The sequence below is a fragment of the Alnus glutinosa genome, chromosome 1 (genome assembly GCF_958979055.1).
Source record: "Alnus glutinosa chromosome 1, dhAlnGlut1.1, whole genome shotgun sequence".
NCBI classification, from domain to species: domain Eukaryota; kingdom Viridiplantae; phylum Streptophyta; class Magnoliopsida; order Fagales; family Betulaceae; genus Alnus; species Alnus glutinosa.
The window spans coordinates 42391443-42416900 of NC_084886.1; the positions used below are offsets into that span (position 1 = coordinate 42391443).

At 37.3% G+C, this 25458-nt stretch overlaps 1 protein-coding gene across 1 annotated transcript; it reads left to right on the forward strand.

Annotated features, from left to right (window-relative positions):
• The first annotated feature begins 3368 nt into the window (after window positions 1–3368).
• Window positions 3369–24072, forward strand: LOC133882351 (long chain acyl-CoA synthetase 6, peroxisomal-like). The gene is made up of 23 exons (XM_062321501.1): window positions 3369–3696; window positions 4821–4881; window positions 4980–5057; window positions 5210–5281; window positions 5378–5459; window positions 12744–12849; window positions 12943–13019; window positions 17175–17219; window positions 17315–17401; window positions 18102–18191; window positions 18311–18390; window positions 18508–18601; window positions 19166–19254; window positions 19347–19435; window positions 20393–20522; window positions 20622–20740; window positions 21554–21677; window positions 21767–21853; window positions 22629–22732; window positions 22810–22895; window positions 23313–23399; window positions 23498–23584; window positions 23674–24072. Exons 1-23 carry the CDS (start codon window positions 3582–3584, stop codon window positions 23767–23769), a joined length of 2085 nt encoding a protein of 694 aa, XP_062177485.1. The 5' UTR covers window positions 3369–3581; the 3' UTR covers window positions 23770–24072.
• Window positions 24073–25458: the final 1386 nt, after the last annotated feature.

The following is a 25458-nucleotide window of genomic DNA, read 5'->3' on the forward strand; positions in this document are numbered from 1 at the left end:
TTGCCGGAATTTGTATATGCCAAATTTAAAAAAATATTTTTTATTTTGTGAATAAAATTTAATTTTTTTAAATTAATATGATTAAATTAAAATATAAAAAAAAATATTTGTAATTTTCCATACGCGCCAAACACCGAAAAATGATTTCGACGGAAAATATTTTTTTGAAAAATGACTTCCCTGAAACTATTTTACGACGGAAACCATTTTACACCGAAACAAACAGAGCATATATAAGGAATATTATAAAATATAGTACATAATTATAGTCTATAAGTAACTAATTAATATTATGTTATTATATACAAGTAAGGAGTATAAACTATGGTATATGTATAATGTGAGCAAATAGTATGTATAATATATTATGTATAATTAAATAACTATAATATAAGTATAATATATAACTATTGTTAACCGTGTGTGATGTAGTATATATGTGTGTATATATATATAGTTATATAGTTATATACTAACTATTCAATATAGTTATATTGTTACATACTATCTGTTAATAACTTAATATGTTAATTTAACATATTAAGTACTATTATCAAAGTATTATAATTAATATGTAATACTATATTAACTTAGCTAATATATATATATTATAAAAAAAATGACCTATAAACTATAGTTAATTACTATATATATATATATACATATATAATACATAGAAATATCGAGTAATATATAGTAAATTATATTTGCTTAGTATATGTTATTAACTATATAATATGTTAATTTATGAACTAACTAGTTAGTATGTTAACTAATACACACATATAAATATTAAGTAACATATTTAACGTATATTACTTAATTACTAATATAAAAGCTTAAATTTATATAACTCATTTTTAATAATATATATATATATATATATATAGACACACACACACATGCACAAAAGATATGAACGAGTTAATGAGTCAGACTAATGAATTAAGTGAGCGATCTGGTCGAGCTTTAAACGAACTGAGCTTTCGAGTCCTTATTGAGCTTTGTCGAGCGAGCCGGGCATGTATCACTTATTAATGAAACGTGTTTCTATAGTAACGAACGAGTTTTTACAACATCAAACTCAAGTTCGGATCAGACTAAAACCGAATGAATACCGAACGAACGAACTAGTTTATTTAGAGTCCTAAGTGACATGAACTTTGAGCACATGAAAAATCTGATCTGATTGTAATTGAAGTTCTGCAGTGAAAATGGTATTATTTGTTTTTCATTTACGGCTTACGGAATCCTGCATGGCTGCATGCCGTGTGTCTTGATTCGGATACCGAAAAAGTGTCTTTTCTGTTTGCTGTACTTCTTTGTGCCTTCTGTAAAGGGACCCAGAAGGGGTGTTAATCCGGATGAAGGTTTAGTCACAAGGAAAAAAAGAGAGAAAAGTTCCTACCAGTGCCAAGTCCTACCCTAAAGAATTGGGTCCCTTAAAAATTCAAAATTGACCATTCTTATTGAGAGGACAGTTCAAATTGGAAGAATGGTAAGATTATTAAATTGAGTTTTTAATGCTTCGTTTGTTTCGGTGTAAAATAGTTTTCGTCGTAAAATATTTTTAGGAAAGTCATTTTTCAAAATAATATTTTTCGTCAAAATCATTTTTCGGTGTTTGGCGCATACGAAAAATTACAAATATTTTTTTATATCTTTATTCAATCATATTAATTTATAAAAATCAAATTTTATTCATAACATAAAATATATGAATGTAAAATAATATAATTTTTTTTAATATATTTGTAGGATTTTTGGCAAAAGTGGCCAGAACCCGGCCGTCCTGGCCAGATCCCGGCAAGCTGGTTGGGATCCTGTCGTTTTGGGAGGATCGCAGCCATAACAGTCGGATCCGGCAGGATCCTGACCAGAATGACCTGAATCATCCAGGATCCTGCTCAGATGGCCAGGGATCCGGCTGTTTTGGCCAAATCCCGGCTAGAATTGCCAGATCCTGCCAGAACGGTCGGATCTGTCCAGGGTCTTGGCCAGATGGCCGGGGATCCGGCCGTTTTGGCCAGTCTGGCTGGAATCTGGCGACAATAGTCGGACGTCGCCGGATTACAGCATAATTTTTCAGATTCGGTGCTAGAATCTAGCGATAGTCAACTGCTTTAATGTAAAGGTTGACTGCGTTGTTTAAAAGATGGTCAATTGTGTCTGCCCTCTATAAAAAATGATTTTTCAAAATTTACTAAGCATTTTTTGTTAAACGAAAATCATTTTTCGGTTAACTATTATTTTCGCCCTTACCAAACATCGGAAAATGTCGAAATCATTTTTCAGAAACCATTTTACGTCAAAACAAACAGAGCATAAGAGAAAGTTCAATTCTAATGCAATAAAATTGCTTGAAAAGGAAATGATCCACGTGTCGTGCATACCATTATGGCAACTATAAGTAGAAGCCAAAATAAAAGCCAACTGCACTATACAAAATGAGGGAATTAAGGGATAAGAAATTTCATACAAATTAATTTTTAATAGTGACATGTGTCTTTTGCACGTGAGAATAACTTGCAAAAAACACATGTTTTTTTAATTGTAACTTTGTAAGTAATTTTTATCTGCTTTTTTAATAGCTTAAATGATCCATGTCGCTTTTAAAAGTTAATTTATATGAATTTTTTACGGTTAGTTTTTATGAAATTTGTATCCCCAATTAAGTGTCACATCATACTAATTATCCTTTTTTTTTATTTTTATTTTTTTATTTTTTTATTAAAGAATTATATCATACTTTTAAGAACAATATATTTCTCTTTCAATATGAACGCTGAAATTCAACATATACTTGACGACCACCAATTTTTTTTTTTTTTTTTTTTTTTTGTTTGAAGAAACCGACCACCATTTTGAATAGCCAAGCCGCCCATGATATCAAAAAAGGTACACACCATTAATGGTTTCAATATTTTTTTTAAAGTGAGTTGAACATATATTAAGACGAGAGTTCGAATATTATAATAAAAAATTTCAATTTTATTAGTAATAGTCGTTTTGGGTCTTACTCATGCCTTGATGAAGTTGGAACAAATTATGGTTTAGTTGGATTTGAAAAAGCATCTGCAGTTTATATCGTTTAAACCCCGTATTTACAGCTTTCAATGAACATGTATTACTATAGTCACGGTCGGCTAGAATAGTCACCGTTGATTTTTCCGGTTGCCTTTTTTTATTTTTTTAATCTAAAAAAGAAAAACTCTGAGGTTTCACATTCTGACCATGTCTAATGTTAATAAGTTAATAACATACGTACCAAAACCATCCTTTTCGCCTCGTAGTGACGGCGGCCAGAAGCCCATTTTAATGCAAAGTTACCGACTCAATCCAAATTCGCATAGCCACAAATTTCAGAGGACATGAGTAAGTAAACAGGGACGGCAGTTAGGCTGACAGCATCGTCATCCGTATAGGAAAGCGTGCCGTGCCCATCTCTCCTCTCAAACACGCATTTCCTTTTCTTTCCTATTCGCTATTCACGGGAAACAAAATAATAGTTTTTCTCTGCTCACCTCAATAATCGAGTTCACGGAACGAACTACAGGAACTTTCGCCTGAGAAAAAAAGCCATGGATTCCAGCGCAGCTCAGCGTCGTCTTAAAGCCATTCGCGGCCACCTCGCCGCCAACGGCGAGTCTCACCCTCAGCTTCGCCCGAACCCCACAGCCGGCGAGTTCTTCCTAGGTACTTTCTCTCTCTCTCTCTCTCTCTCTGCGCGTACGTGTAGCTCCATGTTATTGTGTGTTTGATCTGCGATGCTGAGCATTTTGTTTTGGAAGATTCGTTTATGTAAAGGTTGTTACTTTTGTGTGCAAAAAGGAAAAGGACTGGCAATTTTTGTGGGGTGGACTGGTGGTAGAGTTCAATACTTTATCTTTTTTTTATTTAAGAGATTACAAAAGTAGGTGAGTATAAAGAGAGTAGATGTTGATTGGTTTAATTATAATGTGGCTTTTGGTGCTTTTGTTGGTATCATGGCTTTTTGAATGTAGATCAATATATCCATCAAGTATATTAGCACTCATGATCAGCTTGCCGACATCTTCACTAAAGGTCTCAGTTCTGTTCGGTTTTCTTTCCTACGTGACAAGCTTATGGTTTGTTCCGTCCCCATTAGCTTGAGGGGGGCTGTAAACCATATCACTGCTGCCACCTCAGCATCCGCAGAAACCCGTCCAAGTTCAAGTGAAGACTCCTCTCTAGTGCAGACTCCTAACTAATAGATAGGATTCTGTATATTTAAAACTGAGAGTTTGAATTCTGTTCAAACTCTAGATAAGCTAGATAAGGCTTATGTTTGTAATTCAAACTCTAGATAAGCTAGATAAGGTTTATGTTTGTAATTCAAACATTAGATAGGTTTACTTAACTGATCAAAAGATCATGTAACTATTTTCTCTATATATACGTTACTACACATCAATACAAATCATTGAAGTTCAAATTCTATTACGGAGTGGCCCTCCAGTTTACAATGATTTCCCAAAAAGTAATATTACATACTACATTTGTATCTTACAACTATCTTTGTATCTTACAACTATATATCTTACAATGCCAAAAGTGACAGTCCCAACCAACCTTTGGATTTTTATTTTTATTTTATTTTATTTTATTTATTTAATTTTTTTTTTTTAACAATGACCGATCTAAAAGTTGGTTGAAACTTCCATATCAGCATTGTGGGATAAAAATGTGGTTTTTAGCATTACTCTTTTCCAAATTTGACTTTTGTGATCATGTTTCTGTTATATGCTAGTATGATTACATTAATAATATAGCTGATGCTGGCATAAAATCCTGAACAGAGCAGGGGTATAGTGTTGTGCTTCCAGAGAAATTGCAAACTGGGAAGTGGAATGTATACAGGTAGGAATTTTCCACTTTCTTGGGCTTGCTTGCTCCAGATTGCTATTTTCCCCTATATTGCCCCATAACTATTTGCCAGTTATTTTTCTTTATGGCAGATCAGCACGTTCTCCCTTGAAGCTTGTGAGTAGATTCCCTGATCATCCTGAAATTGGTACACTGCATGATAATTTTGAGTGAGCATCACCCAACGAGTTTTGGCTAAATTATGTCTTTGGCTGTTTCTATTTCAAGGAAAATATTTTCATTATTGAAAACTTTCAAATAGCACTGTCTTATTTTTCATTTACATGGTAGCTGAACAGTTTCCTCTTTTTTGTAAATATAGGCATGCGGTTGAAACTTTCCGAGATTACAAATATTTGGGAACACGAATCCGGGTTGACGGCACGGTTGGAGAGTAAGTTTCTTTTCCTTTTCTTTGGGTATGTAAGCTAAGCTGAATTTTACAAATATTGTTTCCCTATTCATTAACATACATTTTTTACCCTTAAAGGTACAAATGGATGACTTATGGAGAAGCTGGTACTGCTCGATCAGCCATAGGTTCTGGCCTAATTTTTCATGGGATACTAAAGGTAAAGTCTGAAAACTAAATTTATGTTTGAAGATGCTTATGATTTATTGAAGTTTTGCATATTTTGTAAAGATAGTCAAAGTCTTGATCTTTTCGTTTTTTGATAAGTAATGCAATCTCATTAGAATAGCGCAAAGAGATGCAACCCTAATACACAAGAAGTATACCAGAAAAATCCCCTATTAAGGAGAAAAAGGAGAACAAAAAAACCAAATACTCATAAAAACTAGAAAAAGGCAGATTAATATGTGTTGCTATCCATTTGTAAAGGGATTTCAACTATGACGTTCCTCTTCCCCAAGTTATCCAGAGTCAAAATTTTCCCTAATGCTGCTATCAACACAAAGAACGCTACTCTTGAAGGAGTCTTAACTTTCTAAATACTCTTTCAAGGAAAATGAGAATTAGCAAGAATGGGTAACACATGATACCACACTTCAAATTGTCTAATTTTGGAAGGGATCCAACATATTCTATCCTCATCTTCTTGCCTTTTTTTTAGAGAATACAACACAAAGAAAGAAGAAATCAAATCCACCTCCCAATCGTGCACTAGTCTGATAAAAAATATTCCATTGAAGATTGCTATTTCAGAACTGCATATGATTTCCACCCATGCATCCTTACAACGTGCAATACTAAACAAGCTCGGATAAGAAATCTTCAACAGGTAATTTTCACACCACAAATCATGCCAAAACCTAACCTTGGACCCATCTCCTACCTCATATCTAACAAATCTAGAGAAAACTTTCCACCCCTTCCTTATATACTTTTACACTCCCACGTTGAAGGGCCCCACTACCTTAGAACACCAACCTCCCGTTAAACTATTATACTTAGTTTCCACCATCGATCCTCACAAGCCTCCCTCTCTGTGGCATCATGCCATAACCACTTTTCCACAGGAGCTTGATTAAACTGAATCAGGTTTTTTACCCCCAGACCACCTGATTTTATTTGAGTACAAACAAATTCTCGACCAATTTATTAGATGAAACTTAAAATCATCACTAATTCCACCCCATAAGAAATGCCTCTGAAGTTTTTCTGGCTTATTTGCCACGCCTACAGGAATGGGAAAACATACAAATAATAAGTTGGCAACCGCGGTTCCACTTTTTCAATAATGCCATTCCAAATAGAAGTAGCCTTATACAAAGCTCTCAATGGAAGACCCAAGTATTTCATCGGCAAAGATGCTACTCTACAGCTAAGAATACGAGCCAAACGTTCTACATCACCCACATTGCCAACATGAACCAGCTTTGATTTAACCAAATTAATCTTTAACCTTGACACCACTTCAAAACATTTTTTTTTTATACGTAATGCAAATTCATTAAATACGTAGAGGGACACAACCCTAGTATACAAGAAGTTTACAACAATAACCCTTAAAGTCTACTGAAAGAAGAACAAAACTCAAAAAACTTAGAAAAATTAGATATAGGCAAACTATTTCATGCTACTCTCCAAGTATAAAGGTATTGGAACATTATCTTCAACTCTAACGTCCCAGTCTCACGATCTTCAAAGTTTCTTGCGTTCCGCTCTCTCCAAATACATCATAATAAACACAAAGGAGCCAATCTCCACATTTTCAAAGCAATACGGTGTCTTAATTGTCCCCTTTGACTCACCAACAACTCACTCTATGAGGCATGACCCATGCAACACCAAACAACTGGTAAAGTGCACTCCACAATTTTGTTGTCACCTCACATTGAAGAAGAAGGTGATCAATAGACTCCCCACTTTTCTTAAACATACAACACCAATTTACCATAATAACATTTATCTTTCGTAAATGATCAAAAGTTAAGATTTTCCCTAAAGCCACCATCCACACATTGACGAAGTTGTTCACAATTTGCCTTAACAAAAAATCATATTATCATTCGCAAACAATAAATGAGACAGTGTAAACTCTGCATTATTCCTAGACCTTACCAAAAATCCTATTTAGAAACCCCTATCAACTGTAGCCAACATCATCCTACTTAGAGCCTCCATAAAAATCACAAACAATAATGGCGATAGCGGATCCTTGGTCTCAAACCACAAGAGTTGCTAAAGAATCTAGAAGGAGAAATCGCACCATATAAATGCAATGTTCCATCCAAGCTCTCAATTTCTCCCGAAATCCTCATCTCTTCAACAAATATAACTAAAACTCAATTAACATGATCATAAGCCTTTTCAAACTCCAATTTACCTCACATTCTAGGTTTCCCAGATCTAATCCGAGTATTCAGATATCCATTAGCTACCAACACTGAATCCATAATTTGTCTGTTTCTGATGAACACATTATGAGAACTTGGAATAATCTTTCTCAAAACCGATTTCAGCCTACTGCTAGGACCTTAGAAATAATTTTGTAGACACTTCCCACTAAACTGATAAGACAGAAGTCTTTAATGTCCACAACACCAACTTTCTTTGGGATAAGAGACACAAATTACATTAATGCTCTTCTCAAACTTCCCTCAGCTATGAAACTTCTTGAGAAATTCCATGATGTCCTCTTTCAAATCCTCCCACACTTTTGAAAAAAACCGATAGAAAATCCGTTAGGGCTCGAGGCCTTGTCACCATTTAGATCACCACTTCCAACATTTCACTCTTCTCAAAATCTCTTTCTAACCAATTTTTCTCATCTGCCTAAATGGAGAGAAACAAAAGGCCATCCAATTTTGGTCGCCAACAAAATTGGTTAGAATATAGAATCAAAAGAATAGCCCCATTAACAAATAAAGAACCACAACTTTATTTCCTAGATGCGAATTTGCCACCTGATGAAAAAATTTAGTATTTTTATCCCTCTACCTGAACCAAAGGGTCCTTGACTTCTGCTTCCTACTCACCTCTTCAAGAAGGAGAATCCTCTCCAATTCACTAGAAATATCTTCCTTCCTCGACCTTTCATCCTCAGCTAATGGTCTTCCCTTTGCAATAATATCCAGCTCTCGGATACCATCCAACAAACTCCTCATTCCATTTCTTCAATTTCAATTTTGAAGCTTTTAGCTTGAATGTGAACACAAAACTAGGAAATTCCTGAAAACAATAGGACATCCACCATGTTTTCACCTGCTCCCAAAGCCCTCTGGCTTCAGCCACATATTTTCAAATTTAAAATACCTACTACCCCTACCCAACCCACCACAATCCAACAACAAAGGAAAATGATCCGACAAGATTCTATGCAGTCTCTGAGAGATATTAGGAAATTGTTCTTCCGTGTCCATAGATAGTAGAAACTTATCAATTCTACACCATAATTGAGAATCACGATTATTAGACCATGTGAAATTTCCACCGACAAGAGGGATGTGCATGAGGCCTTGATCAAAAATGAATTTTGAAAAATCCAACACAGCTGGTGATTGCCTGGAATCGCTTGATCTTTCACTCGAATGCCGAACCATATTAAAATCACCCCCAATACACTGGGACACCACCCACCAACTCATAAGGCCAATCAACTTGTCCCAAAGACCTTTCCTCTCAACGTCATCATTAGGACCATACACACCTGCAAACGCCCAATCATAATTATTATTAATGCTTCTAAACAAACACACTACCACAAAATTCTCCACACAAACCTCAATCTTCTCCACCACCCACCTATCCCACAAAATCCCTCCTTGACCCCAAATATGATCAGTCCACATGTTGAGAACCCCATAAACTCTTAATCACCTCCCTAGAAATATACTCCAATTTTGTCTCTTGTAAACAAACAATATTTGTCTTCCAATTTCTAAAAAGACCTCTATTCCTCATCCTTTTATCCCTATCATTCAGTCATCTCACATTCCATGATACTATCTTAGGTATCATAAGGAACAATTAGAACTAGGGCTGACAATTTTTGACATAATCCACGAACCCGACACGAAATTAGCGAGTTAGGGTTGAAGGGTTTGATTTGTTTAATTAAATGGGTCGGGTTAGGGTTGATCTATATAAACTTATAATTATGCCTCGACACGTGCAAACCCAACACGCAACACTAAAGCTAACAATTTTTTACACGACTTGCAAGCCCATCATGTACCCAACACAAAATTAGAGGGTTATGGTTAAGGGGTCTGACTTGTTTAATGAAATTGAATGGGTCATGGTTGACCTATATAGTCTTATATTCATGCTTCGACACGACCCGGATTTGACACACGAACACGAATTGCCATCCATAATTAGAACCCCTTATTATCTGGAATATTAGGAGTGACCTCCCTTATTGTCATAATTTACTTTTTTTTTGATAAGTAAGAGAGGTTTTATTAAAAAACGCAAAGCCCAATCAAGTACACAAGGGGTATACAAGAAAGGCAATTAAGAAGAAGAAGAAAACAAAACAAGGAAATCGGTATAGCTAATCACTAGAGGTGCGAGATACGCAGCCGTCCAAGAGTACAAAGAATGAAGAAAAAAGGAAATGAGCTCCTTTATGGTTCTTTCTTTGTCCTCAAACTGTCTATCGTTGCGTTCCCTCCACAAGCACCACATAAGGCAACAAGGAACTATTTTCCACACGACCGCACTCCGAGAGCGTCCACCCGTCCACCAGCAGGCGAATAAGTCTATCACCCGAAGAGCATCACCCAAGACAGACTGAAGCGACTAAGGATGGCATACCAAAGAGCGCGTGCAACCTTGCAATGAAGAAGAAGGTGATCGACAGTCTCCCCGTTCATTTTGCACATGCAACATCTATCAATCACAATGACACGCTTCTTTCTGAGATTGTCCAAGGTAAGGATTTTCCCAAGCGCTGCCGTCCAAGCGAAGAAGGCTACTTTCAAAGGAGCCTTGGTCCGCCAAATGCTTTTCCAGGGAAAAAAGATAGCAGCTTTGCAAGCTCTTGCCTTAAAGAAAGAACTAACATCAAAAGACCCTTTGTGAGAAAGAGACCACTAGAGGCGGTCTCCCCCATCATGAACAACTCTGGAGGAGTACAGTAAAGAGAAGAAGGAAGCCATGACGTCCACCTCCCAGTCGTGGACCGCTTGAAAAAATCTGACGTCCCACTGATAGGACCCGCTAACCACTACCAAGTGGTCTGCCACGAGAGCATCCTTGACACAAGTTATGTCATACAAAACTGGAAAAGCTTCCTTGAGGGACGTCTCCCCACACCACACATCATCCCAAAAACGGATCCTGGACCCATTTCCCAAGATAAGTCTGGTATAGCTACAAAACAAGCTCCACCCCTTCCTAATGTTCTTCCAAATCCCCACTCCGTGAGACCTAGGGGGGTCTAAGGAACACCAACCAGCCCAAGTAGAACCATACTTTGCATCCACAACAGATTTCCACGAAGCCTCTCTCTCATAAGCATAACGCCACAACCACTTCCCTAAGAGCGCCTTATTGAAAATCCTCAAGTTCCGGATGCCCAAACCACCTTTAGAGATAGGAGAACAAACCTTGGACCAACTAACCAAGTGATATTTGAATTCTTGCCTATGCCACCCCACAAGAAATCTCGATGCAACTTCTCTATACGACTAGCGCCACTGGAGGGAATAGGGAAAAGGGAGAGGAAGTACGTTGGAAGATTGGAGAGAGTACTCTTTATAAGAGTAACCCTACCACCCTTCGACAGATACAACCGCTTCCAGCTAGCCAACCGCCTCTCAATCTTACCTACTACCTCATCCCAACAGGACTTAGCCTTAAAAAGGGCCCCCAACGGAAGACCAAAGTACTTTATAGGAAGAGAGGAAACTCCACAGCCCAAGATGCAAGCCAAATCGCCCATATTATCCACATAACCCACAGGAACCATAACAAACTTAGCCAAATTAATCTTTAAACCTGAAACAGCTTCAAAGGACAGAAGTAACAAACGTAGATAATGAAGATGATCAGAATTAGCCCCGCAAAAGACTAAAGTATCATCTGCGAACAATAGATGAGAAATGTTAATCACTTCACTGCTGCCAGAACCCACAGAAAAACCTGATAGGAAGCCCCTTTGGATAGTAGCAGAGAACAACTTACTAAGAGCCTCCATCACAATAACAAACAAGAGAGGTGACAAAGGATCACCCTGTCTAAGGCCACGAGAGCTGCTGAAAAAACCAGTTGGGGCGCCATTCACCAAAATAGAGAACCGCACCGTAGAAATACAATGCGCTATCCAGGAACACCATCTCTCCCCAAAGCCACATCTTCTCAACATATACAATAAGAAATCCCAGTTGACATGATCATAGGCCTTCTCAATATCCAGCTTGCAAAGTAACCCTGGTTCACCAGATTTGATGCGACTATCCAAGCACTCATTAGCTATAAGAACTGAATCAAGAATTTGCCTACCTTTCACAAAAGCATTTTGAGGGGACGAGATAATCCTCTCCACAACCTTTTTAAGTCTATTTGCAAGGACTTTTGCAATAATCTTGTAAACACCACTTACGAGACTGATAGGACGAAAATCCTTAAGATCCACAGCCCCAGACTTCTTCGGAATTAAGGCAATAAAAGTGGCATTAATGCTTTTGACAAACTTGCTATGAGAGTGAAAGTCCTAGAATACCCCCATGAGATCTGTCTTGATCACATCCCAGCAGTCTTGGAAAAACGCAAGAGAGAACCCATCAGGACCTGGTGCCTTGTCTCGATTCATGTATTTCACCACCTCTAAGACCTCCATTTCCTCGAAAGGAAGTTCTAAGGAAGAGGCCTCAGCTGCATCCAGAGTATCGAAAGCAAGGTTATCCAGGCCTCCATGGGAGAGGTTCTGATGGACTACTAGTTCACGGTTACCTCTATTTGACTTAAAACTTAAATCTGGACTACTAGTTGAACTGTTCCGATGTGTACTTGCTTCGATTGCTGGAAACAAAGCCAACAATTGATCCTCAAAACCCTTACACGATAGCCCCACTACATGATAGAAATTTTTTACCCTTTCAGCCGCCCAGTTTTGAAGACACCGAATAAGGCATTCCTTATGCTTCAACCATAACAAGTGGATGGACAATCAAAGGCTCACTTCCCTTAACCTCCTCACCCGGATAAGTCACCACATTTGTTGAAGGATGACTCTCATCCCCACAAGAGGAAGGCATACCGTTTTCAATCCAATCTCCCTTCAAACCGTTTTCCCATACCAAATTCAAATTCTGACCCTCAATACTCCCCTCCCCCACCCCCTTATCCAGGGGATTCCCAGCGCAAGAATTTAAAAGAAACGCTCTATTCCCTTTGCCACTATCTAACACCTGTTGAATCTAATTTTTGTTGCTTTATTTTACAGGCATCTTGCATTGGGTTATACTTCATCAACAGACCTGAGTGGCTCATTGTTGACCATGCTTGCTCTGCATATTCGTACATATCAGTTCCTTTATACGACACTCTTGGTTTGTCACTGGTCATTTAGTAAACTTTAATAAAATATTGTCTATCTTGGCCTAGCCTTCAGATGTTATTGTAGGTTGTTATTTTCTGTTCAGGTCCAGAAGCTGTCAAGTACATTACAAATCATGCTGCTATACAAGTTATATTTTGTGTGCCTCAAACCTTGAATACCGTAAGTTTAATTTACACTATACTTAAGCTGTGGCTTAGCATAAATATTGTCATATTTAGTTTGGGAGAGGATAACTTGTATAGCATTAATACATCTGCAAACACATTCTTTTTATAGTAGAAATTACTACACTAGCCCCCCCCCCCCCCCCCCTTGTGACTTACTGAAGGAGTTTCAGTTGCTATGCGCTGTAGGAGATCAGTTGAGAGTTTGTTTAAAATTTAGGCCCCAAAAATAAGTATACAATGACCGCATTTAAGAAAAATGATGATGAATTTGTATGTTTGGGACAGGATTGGCAATCAGCTTGTAGATTCTCATGCAAAATGTAATGCAGAATTGTTGGAGGGTAGACATATAGATTCCATTATGTTGTCATTTCGCTTAATTTGGAGCGAAGGACCATGGATATGTGTAAAAATTGAGATCCAAGAATAGTAATTGATAGTGGGAAAGTGTTTTTTATTTCTTCAGAAAGAAGAAAAATATTATTGGTTAATGAAGACTGGTAAAATTCAGCTCAACCCAACTCAACAATGGAGTTGGCTTCTTCTATTCTTTTTGCCACTTGGCTTTATGTTAATTATGTGTTCTCTTTGTATCAACCCCATCCTATATGGCCACTTCTCGTTTTAGCATCTTCAACATGAATCTAATCCCATATTTATGTATTATTGCCTGTTTAGCCTGACTCATTAGTTCTGTCAGAATTTGTTTATGTTGTGGGTGCCTTCATCCTTATTTCTTTGAGCTGCCCTCATTTTTTCTTGCATAAAAGTCACGTAAAATATCAACATGTGCCACATCATCATAGTTTTCACATTGAGTTCGTCTCACCAATATTCAGTCTAAAATATCTCGACATGGGCCCCCACATGAGCCGGTCAAAGTTTACTATATCTGTTTAAGAAGAGAAAATGCAAATCTTCAATTGGCTCCTTGTATAGTCACCAATTTTCTGTGCTTAGTCCAAATTGTTTTTTTTTTTTTTTTTTTTTTCTCTATCATGGAGATTCGGGCAAGAGGAGAATTCTTTATGGATATAAATGATTGTTGAGAAGTATTAGAACACCTCTTGCACAAGACTCAAAGTCCCAGCAGGAGTCTTGTGCGGCTCAATCTGTGGAGGTGTCCAACCGGGACTCTACTAAGAAGTCCTCTACTTCTATCCAAAAGCCGAAACATGTTATAGAGTCCTAATGCAATAGTATCATAACTAGATAAAGATTTCAAGTGTTATAGTTTGAATGTATTTAGAGGTAGAAACCGGTTGCTAGACTAGAGTTAGTATTTAACTTAAACTCTGTAATCAAACTCTATATATGATCAATGAATGCTCGATAAAGAGCACGGTTTCAACTTCCATAATTTCTATGTTCTATCATGGTATCAGAGCCATCTCAAAGACATACGTCTTGAGCTATGGCTCATTCTGATTCTGAATCCAGTGCTTCTACCAGTTCGGTGGCTTCCATAGCCACTCAACCTCATCTCTCACCTCCCCAACCGCAACCGGTTGTCTTTACCATACCCAACATGAATCCGAATCTTCATATCAAACTCTCCAAAGGAAACTTTATGGCGTGGAAAACACAGACTCTCGCCTACATCAAAGGACAGGATGCCTACGGCTTTCTTGACGTCTCATCTCAGCCTCCACCTCAAACGATTCCGAATCCTTCAACTGATGCTGGAGCGCCTGCCACAATTGTCAACCCAGAATTTTTGCGTGGAACCAGCGTGATCAGATGATACTCAACATTCTTATATCCACATTAACCGAACCCTACGTGGTTCATGCAGTTGGCAGCATCTCCTCGACAGCTCTCTGGTCCACTCTGCTTTCCATGTTTGCATCTCAAGCCCGTGCTAGAGTCATGCAAATATATTTTCAGCTTGCCACAGTAAAGAAAGGTAGCAGCTCCATTACAGAATACTTCCAAACCATCAAGACTCTTAGTGACACTCTCGCTGCCGCCGGACAACCTCTCAATGACTTTGAGAGCGTCTCTTTTCTCCTCAAGGGTCTTGGCTCCGAATATGACCCATTTGTGACCTCTGTCACCACCAGGGTTGATCCCTTATCCATAGATGAACTTTATGGTCATCTATTGGCTCACGAGATGCACCTGGACTAGCAGACCTCTGCCCTTGATCTTCCTCCGGCTGCAGCAAATTTTACAAATCGCTCCTTCCCACCTCGAGGCAGGGGCTACAGTGGCCGTGGAGGACGACCCTTCAACCGTGGTCGTGGCTATTTTCCTAACAATTGTGGTCGTGGCTCCTATTTTTCTCCTGATGCTGCTACCGGTTCCCGTCCTACCTGCCAAATTTGCGGGAAAATTGGCCATACTGCCTTTCGTTGCTACCATCGACAGGAGTCTATTCCAGATCAGCAACCTCCTCCTTCTCCACAGGCCTACTACTCCACACCAGCCCTACCAGCAGAGGATGTTTGGTATCCGGACACCGGTGCTACACATCATGTAACTAACGAGCTACAGCACCTTAACTTATCTCGTGAGGAATATCATGGCCAGGATCAGATCCGAGTAGGGGATGGAACAGGTTTGCCTATTTCTCATGTTGGTTCTGCATCATTCATCTTTTCATGCTCGGTAAAGAGCACGGTTTCAACTTCCATAATTTCTATGTTCTATCAAGAAGTATGGTATCCAGAGAGGAGGTTGGTGTTCAGAGGAAGCTCGAGGGCCTTATGGGGTGAGTCTTTGGAGGAATATTTGAAACAGTTGGGAGTTTTTCTCCAATCTTCTCTCCTTCAAGGTTGGGGACGGAACCCGCATTCGCTTTTGGCATGACTTGCGGTGCGGAAAAGTGGCTCTAAAGTACTCATATCCAGAACTTTATTCAATAGCTCGTAACAAAGAGGCCTTAGTGTTAGACTACTTGGATCCCTCCAGCTTTTCTGTACATTGGAATTTAAGTTTCATTAGGACAGTCCAGGATTGGGAGTTGGAATCTCTTGACCCATTTCTCAATTTATTTTACTCCTCGAAAGCCTATCCGAGGGAAGTGGATAGAATGTTGTAGACCCTAGCTAGCAGTCACGATTTCGAAGTAAGGAGCTATTATAAAACGTTACAGATTGGAGATCATTGTTCATTCCCCTTGAAAAGTATTTGGAAGGTTAAGGCCCATCCACGCATTGCCTTCTTCTTATGGACATCAGCAATGGGTAGAATCCTCATGGTTGATAATCTTAGAAGGCATGGTTTCTCTCTTGTTAACTGGTGTTGCCTATGGCAAAAGAATAAGGAGACTGTAAATCACCTTCTCATTCATTGCGAGTACATTAGTGATCTCTACCACTTGGTTCTCAACTTATTCGGGGTCTCATGGGCAATGCCTACCAACATCCTAAAATTGCTTCATTGTTGGAAGATCCAAGGGCGAGGACATCCCAAAGAAGCAATCTGGAAAGTTATTCCTATTCTTTCATGTGGAGCATTTGGAGAGAAATCGGCGCCTCTTTGAAGACTACAAGTCCAACATTCTTTCTTTAAAATCTTCTTTTTTGAGATCTCTTTTGGGTTGGGCTATTGTATATGTTCCAAACTTTTCCTCATCGAATCTAGTAGATTTGGTTAATTTTTTAGATTGTAGAAGCCTATAGGGTGATTGGCTCTTTTGTATACTTTTCATGTACGAGGGCTCTGCCCTTTTTCTTTCTATAAAATTATAATTCATCAAAAAAAAAAAAAAGCCCTCCATCCATTCATGAGGTGAATGTGTCAAGATATGTGTCCATGCAAGCCAGTCCTATATGCCTCAACAAATTATGTCAGCCACTTGCTCTTATAGCCTTACAGCACTCTCCAATCTAGGCCAAGCATCGCATATTGGCCAACCACCCTTTTAGGTACGTGCATTTTTGTTATTTTTGTTTTGGTAAAATATGAGGAGAGGTCACAAAAAGCTTGATGAAGGTGCCCTCATTTTGAGGTTTTTGATTTTGTAATGCATTATATCTACGCATATCATGTAAATATAAAAAATCATTTGATATAGTCTGCTTTGCTTGTTGAAAATTCTTCTATTACTTCTACCTGTCTTTTAGTTTATCTCATTCATATATGATTTATGATTCTCATTTTGCTTCTGCAATATTTCTATGTTTTCACTTGGAATTTGCAGTTGTTGAGCTTCTTGTTGGATATTCCAACAGTTCGTCTAATTGTGGTATGAACATACACCTTGTGACCCCGATTCTGCAGCTTTTTTTTTTCCTTCTTTCTTTTCTTGCTAGTTTTTCATCTGCTTTCCATAATACACAGGTTGTTGGAGGGATAGATGATCAAATTCCGAAGCTTCCATCATCAACAGGAGTTGAGGTTGTAACATATTCAAAGCTGCTTAGTCAGGTAAGCATGTGTTCTTCCCTATCAACAATTCTAAAGATTTTGGGCGGAACTCTTCAATGAACCACAGGAGGAATGCATAGATGGGGTTAAGTAGTTCAATTTTTTTTTTTTCTTAACCTTCATTTATCTGGTGGAGTTTATTTGTTGCATGCTTTTGCTCCTTGTATATGTGCTTTCTTTGCAATAGCAGAGTGGTAGCTAATAATTTTTATTTTGTTATCTATCAATAAAGTCTTAGGTCATATACTGAAGTCATAAGATCATGCATCTCTGGTTTATAAGCCACTTTATCCAGAATGAGCTCCTATCCTTTCAATTATTAATCTTGGCTGATTCTTGAGATCAGGCCTTTTGTTTCTGAGATTTGTTATTTTCTTTCTTATTCACACAAAAATGAACATACATAGATAGTCACTCAATCATGCAGCCATGTTCCCATGGCTATGTTTTAGTGAACTAATGTGTTCAACACCTTGTCTTTAGACAGCAGAATTTACATCCTATATCCGGTAGCTAAGGCTTTATCATCTCAAACATGTCATAAACAAGTTGCTCTTAGCTGCACATATTGTGGCATGTTCATTAAAATTCTTATGGAGGTCCGGTTGCATAACTATATGATCATATTTTAGCAGATTTACTTGGCTTTGTTTTATTGCTAGATAATACTTTCCTCATTATGTGAATGGTTTCATTTTAGGGCCGCAGTAACCTTCAGCCTTTCTGTCCTCCAAAACCTGATGATGTTGCAACCATTTGCTATACAAGTGGTACAACTGGGACACCAAAGGTATGTCTTAGTTTAGTGTGAATTTTAGCTTTCTGATCTATTGAGTTTTGGTAAACATGGTTTGATGATGGAGTGCTGACCCCACCCCTTCCTTTCTCCCTTACGTGAAAACTTGTCAGGGAGCTGTTTTGACACATGGAAACATGATTGCGGATGTTGCTGGGTCCTCCCTTGCTGTCAAATTCTACCCCTCAGATGTGTGAGTATTGGGTTATTTCCATCTCATGTGGTATACTTGAGTTATTGGTTAAATGAATCTATGAGATTTTATAATGAACTATGTAATGCTTGCTGAAAGTTCCTTCTATTTTTCCAGTTACATATCATATCTTCCTTTGGCACACATATATGAACGATCTAATCAGGTCACGACAGCATATTATGGAGTTGCTGTTGGATTCTACCAGGGGGTACGAAACTCATCCTCTTGTTTCCAATATATTTATGTGTGTGTTGGTCTTTATGTTAGAAGTTGTGGCAGTTATTTTTTCCCCCTTCTTAACGCGACAAGATAGTTTGAATTTTTTTATTTCCCTGTCCCTAATCTTTCTAAAGGAGTTGAAATGTTCATAATCAATGTAATATATGCTGCTTTACATTGAATATGCAATGCAAACTTATTGGCTTTCAGCTTACATGCATAGCTTTGTTCTTATGGGCAGTGCATGAAAATTTAGTGAATTGTTGCCTACGTGTAGTGGTGATAGGTGTCAATTTTGTTTGTAATGTTTTTTTTGGCTGTCATCATTTTTTACTTGACAAAAACAATTTAATGTTAGCTACCATACTGACAGAGTTGCATCTTATTGCGTAAACATAAATCATCTCCAAACTGAATTTAGTAGCCAATCCATACTAGCAAACTGCAGGCCAACCTTTTGGTGATATCCATGGTAGATGTTAAACTGATTACATTCTTCTGAGACAAGCCTTAACCCCTTTCTCTTCCTTTTCTTTTTTACTTTTGTATGCAGGATAATATGAAATTAATGGATGATATGGCTGCTCTAAGACCTACTATCTTCTGTAGTGTTCCTAGACTGTATAATAGAATATATGATGGGTATAATCATTGCCTGTTGCTTCTGAAATTTCTTGTTTAACATCAATGAATACGTTCTTTTCACTCATCCAGTTGGATACTTTGATGTGCAGTATTATGAATGCTGTGAGGACATCTGGAGGGCTACGGGAGAGGCTATTTAATGCAGCCTACAATGCTAAGAAGCAAGCAATATTGAGTGGTAAGTTATATTATCAATCTGGTAGCATAAGATTCATTCTTGTTTTCAGATTGTCTAGATTGTTTTTCTTTGTGTTTAACATATTGGAATTCATATTTTATTTATTTATTTAATTTTTTATTATTATTATTATTATTATTATTATTATTATTATTATTATTATTATTTTACATTAGGTTTGAACTATATATGCATTGTGTTTGGCATTACTCCTATCTCACGTCAACAATTTTACCTGAAACAAGTTTTACATGCCACCATGTAACTCACATAATAGAATCTCTGCTAAGGTTGTCCGCTAAAACATTAATTTTCACTTGGGAAACAAAATTTATTGTAACATATACAATAAATTTTGTTTGGGTTTTGGGTCAGAGGGCTTTTGGTGCTTTGTGGGTTTCGGGTTAGTGTGCTTGTTAGGTTATCGGGTAACCGGGTTGTGGTTTTTTTTGTTTTCTTTTGATTTTTGTTAGGTGTTTCTTGTGTACTTAGAGACGCTTTATGCTTTTTATAAAATTTCCATTACTTACAAAAAAAAAAAAAAATATTGTAACATAGAAAAATGTAGGATTTTTTTTTTAAATCTACTAATGCATTCTACAGAATAAAGAAACTGTTAAATTGCATTTTACTTTCATGAATTCCTTCGTGTTAGCAACATAGGCTGACCCTGATCATTTGCTTATCGAGAAATGCTAGGTGTACCAAATTTTTTTATCAAGAAATGGGTACCAAATGATGTGGATCTTATTCATTGGAGATGATCAAAACAATTAATAAAAAGAAATGCTACAAGTACCAATGAATAAGCTCCACATCATTTGGTACCCATCTTTTGGTAAAAAAATTTGGTACCCCTATCATTTCTCTTGTTTATCTACCTTCTTCTTTTTTACACACTACTGTAATTTTTACCCTTTTGGTGTCTGCTGATGGTGACATATCTTGTCATTTCAGGAAATAATGCATCTCCTATTTGGGACAAATTGGTATTCAATAAAATAAGGGAAAAGCTTGGAGGACGTGTTCGTTTTATGGCATCAGGCGCCTCACCCTTGTCTCCTGATGTCATGGACTTTCTAAGGATGTAAGTTTTTTTTTTTTTTTTTGTTTTAATCATGGTATATTTAATGCCCCCCTCCCCCTCCCCATGTTTTCTGGCTCAAGAATACGTTATACTTCGCAGCTGCTTTGGTGGTCATGTAACTGAAGGATATGGTATGACTGAAACTTCTTGCGTCATAAGTGGTATCGATGAGGGTGACTATCTATCTGGCCATGTCGGCTCTCCCAATCCATCTTGTGGTGAGTTATTGACTTGAGTTTCACATAATTTTACATTCTGTTCGTCTGATGTTACCTGTTTGATAAGCTGGCACAAAAGTGCATGCATAGACATGCATAATCTGAGTATATGTAAATTTTTAAGGATTGCACATTTATATTTACTAATTGTTGGTTTTGGCTTGAGGCTTTTGCAACCTTAAGCTTGCTATTATTGTGGGTGTGGTCTTGGTTTGGGTTCATAGGAGATTCACTTGGTCGAGCCAGGCTGACTTTTGTAATTGCATTAAATCATTCCAGATGGTGATAATCACAGTTGTTTAGATACGAGTGGCTAATTATGTTTAACCAGGTCAATCACTGTTTTTCAAATGTATGTGTCTGTCTTCTCCCTCTGTGTGTGTGTGTGGGAGTGTTTTGGTTGTATATTAGCTGTTTATACTCATATTCCTTGGTATATCTTCCCATCCTTCTTTCCCTTCTGTCATTTTATTGTTAGCACATCAAAATGATCTGGGTAGCACAAGGCAGGGGATATTAGAGTTCATCACAGTGAGGTAGAGATGATGTTAGGATGTGATATTGAACAGTCACAAATGTAATATGCTGAAGATCGGGCTGCCCTGATTTATATAGTTGAAAAGAATATAAAGCTAACTGGAAATATTGTGATGATGTTAACAGTTATTGAATGTATATGTTGAAGATTGATCTGCTTTTAAGTTGAGAAGAAAGTAAAAAGTTGGGCCTCTTGATGCAGGATTTCCTTTTTATCGTTGTGTCAGGCCTTGCTTTTATTTGGGCTAAGATCCTTTCTCATCTTTCCTGTTTCAGAAATAAAGCTAGTGGATGTCCCAGAAATGAACTACACATCTGACGATCAGCCCTATCCTCGTGGTGAAATCTGTGTCAGGGGTCCCATTGTTTTCCAAGGGTATTACAAAGATGAAGTGCAGACGTACGTAACTTGAGAATTTGCTGGTTCTTTTGAAAGTTATTACTTCCATCAAATACCAATGCATCTGATGATGTAATAAAATTCTACAGGAAAGAAGTGATTGATGAAGATGGATGGCTTCATACTGGAGACATCGGATTGTGGTTGCCTTGTGGTCGTTTAAAAATTATTGACAGGTAAGATCATAGACCGAAATATTTTGCTCAACTCAAGTAAGGATTAGGGAAACTATCAATGTTTCTCATCTTCCTAACTATGATGGGTTTAATGTGTTTTTCACTGTGTGGTATGCTTGATATACATTATTGGCCACTTTCTAAGAGCTTAAGCTTTTGCAACTTATGATTCACTGACATTGTAGAGTTTCTTTGTCTTTGGGGCCTTTGGTTCAAACAATTCTGGATGACTTCCCTTCTAGTATACACGTTTGTTCTATATGTGCAAGTGTAACATACTGTCAGGTTTGTTGGGCAGGGTTGCTCGTGAAGAGGGGTGGGGGGTGTTAGTGTGTGGAGTGTGCTTACCTGCTATGAGTCTGTGATAATGTGATATTTCCAATCTGAGTTTACTATTTATTGTCATTCATCAAAAAATTTAATGTCCCACATAAGTGTGATTCTTGTCATTATACGAGTGGCAAGTAGAATGTTTATAAACAGCCATTTAGTTGGTTATTCATTTCAACAGAATTTTTTTTTTTCATTGAGGTACAACATGCACGCTCTAGTTTGTCTTTTATGTTATTTCCTCAAAACATGCAATGGGCTTTGCTGAAGTAATTGAAGTGTCTTCAGGCTGCTTGCATAAGGTTTTTACCAGACATGATGGTTGTATTAATTTACTACTACCTGCCTCTTATCTCTAGTTTGTCTTTTGGTTATGATTACAACGTATACTAATTATGGTCTTTAGAAGATGTGGATGGTTACTGAGTTTTGCCAATCGAATTAGGAAGAAAAACATTTTCAAGTTGGCGCAGGGGGAGTACATAGCTCCAGAGAAAATTGAGAATGTATATGCAAAGTGCAAGTTCATTTCCCAGTGCTTTGTATATGGTAAGAAAAATGGAATTTTCCTGCTGACCCATCTCTCATATTTGGCCTACTGACTGCTTATTTGTTGCTGCTGGTAGGTGACAGCCTGAATTCTTCTTTGGTCGCTGTTGTCTCGGTGGACCAAGATGTTTTGAAAGCATGGGCTGCTTCTGAAGGCATTAAGGTTTTGATTTGGTGCTTTTAATCTGACCAAAAAGAAATGATAAGCCTGACTACTTGTGAACTTAGTGAGTTTGACCTGCTTGTATGTTGCATTGAGAAACATGCAATTAACATTGTATGTTATAGTCAATAAGGAACGACTTTCATGCAACTTGGAATGGTGAAAAATCCAAGTATCTATTTTTAGCCTGCAATCTTCATGAATGAATTTGTTCTGTAATCTTCATAGGAAGATTCTTCGAGAATAAATCAAGGCTGAACTCTTTTTCTTCCTCGCCAAAATCCAATCTCTTGTGATATAATATGCAAGAATTAAGCTATATTTGCGGTAGAAATGTTTGTTGCTCTTAGGACTATGAGCATGTGCCTTCCTTAAGCCATGTCTTACTTGTGGCTCCCTGGCTTTATGTGAACACAGTATGAAGATTTAGGGCAACTGTGCAATGATCCGAGAGCGAGGGCTGCTGTCTTAGCTGACATGGATGCTGTTGGGAGAGAAGCTCAGGCAAGTTGCCTCAATTATGCTACTCTGGCTGTCTGATTGCATCTTCTTTAGATTCCTGCGTTAAATCTTCTTCGTAACTTTAAAAATTTCTCTTGCAGCTGAGAGGTTTTGAATTTGCAAAAGCTGTGACTTTGGAGCATGAACCGTTTGCACTGGAGAATGGTTTACTTACTCCAACGCATAAGGTAAGTGTTTTAGTTTCAAGAACCTGAGCAAAATTGCATGGATTGATTAACATGACTACCCTCTTGACTATTTTCTTGTATCCCACCAGATCAAGAGACCCCAGGCGAAGGAATACTTTTCCAAAGCAATATCTAATATGTATGCAGAGCTCTCTACATCGGACCCCTCTCAGAATACATTGTGAGTGAAGCAGAGAACTAGAAAATCAAGCCAAGCCCCATCCTTCATATGACACAGATTTTTGTTAATGACATGATGGAATAGTTGGACCCTTCATCATCTGACAAAGCATATTCCTACATCATAATTTTTTCCTTCCCAAAATAAAATGAAAATTAATTTAGCATGATGTGCCTTGGAGGCTTGGATCAAAGAATTATATATGTATTTGTTTCCCAATAAGGAGCGCCATTATTTTCAGAGATCTCGAGTTTCAATGTGCCAAATGCCAATGCATTAATTTAATAAAAATTCTCTTCTGGGTGCCTATTTGCTATTTAGGTTGGAGATTATTGGAGATTGAATCCCATTAAGTAACAGTTTTAAACTGCTCATTCAATATGAATGAGAGTGGGAACCTACCTATTATTAAACCCATATTAATTAGAAGTTATTTCAGATGCCAAACACATGTTCAAGTATCGTATATCTCAATTCACACGTTTTTAAGGTGTCAAATTTTGAAACTTCCTAGTCTTCTTTCATGGCCTGTCGACAAAAAGAACATGTGGATCCTAATGCCTTGGGGCAAGACCAATGGCTACAGATGGTCGAGGTTTGGTAGACAAGACCAAATTTGTTAGGTGCATAGTCCTCATCGGTGGTTCAAAAAGACTTCGGTTTGGTTCAAAATCTCCTGCTGCAAGAAAGAAGCTCCATTTCTCTCTCTCTCTCTCTCTCTCTCTCTCTCTCTCTCTCTCTCTTTCTCTTCTAATATATATATATTTTTTTTGGGTTTCCGAGTAGAAAGAAAACTTTGTCCTCATACACGTGGCTAATAAAATTTGTACCCGTGGCATTTATCCCCCATCAGGAAAAAGATTACTCAGAAGTAGAAGTCTTCCACTCAAGACCCTATAATGAGGCATTTCCAATCCATCAGTCAAAAAACGTTAAGTCAATGAGATTAATCACTTAATTATTTAATGGACCATCTAAATTTTCAAATCCTCTCTTTGGTGGGTTTTAGTGTGTGCACTTAATTACGATGTTGGCTCAATTTGCACAAAAATTTTCTATAAATTGATTTGGAAGTAATTTTTACAAATCAGTCTTTAAAAGTGACATGTATTTTTTAATCTATTAATAAAGCATGCAAAAAACATATGTTATTAAAAAATGAGCCATGCTACACATGCACCCTTCATCCCCTCATCATCCTCCCTTTATAATAAAAAAATTAATTTTAAGGAAAAAGGGGAGACAAAGGGGGATGAGGGGTGCATTTCTAGCATTTCTCTTAAAAAATTAATGTATTTCACACATTCTAAGGTACTTTTAGAGGTTCAGCCTGATTTGTATAAAGGAAATTTATGCCTGTTTTATGTCGATCTTGCAAGTTTAATATTTTTTTAATGAGTAATGCTATATACAACTCTTATTATATTTTGGGTAAATTTTTTTTTTTTTTTCAAAAACATGTTTGGGTCGTTTTTTATAATTCAAATTCTATAAAGATTTTATTCAATTTTTTTATAATTTTGTCTCAAGTTTTCTAAACCTTCCAAACAGAATTTCAAAAAAACAAATTCGGTTGATATTCACAATTTTTAATATAATACAAAATAGTAGAATAGAATATAAAAAAATCGCACATCCAAACGAGCCCTTATCCCTTTTTATCTTCTCAAATATGATATATATTTTAAAATTA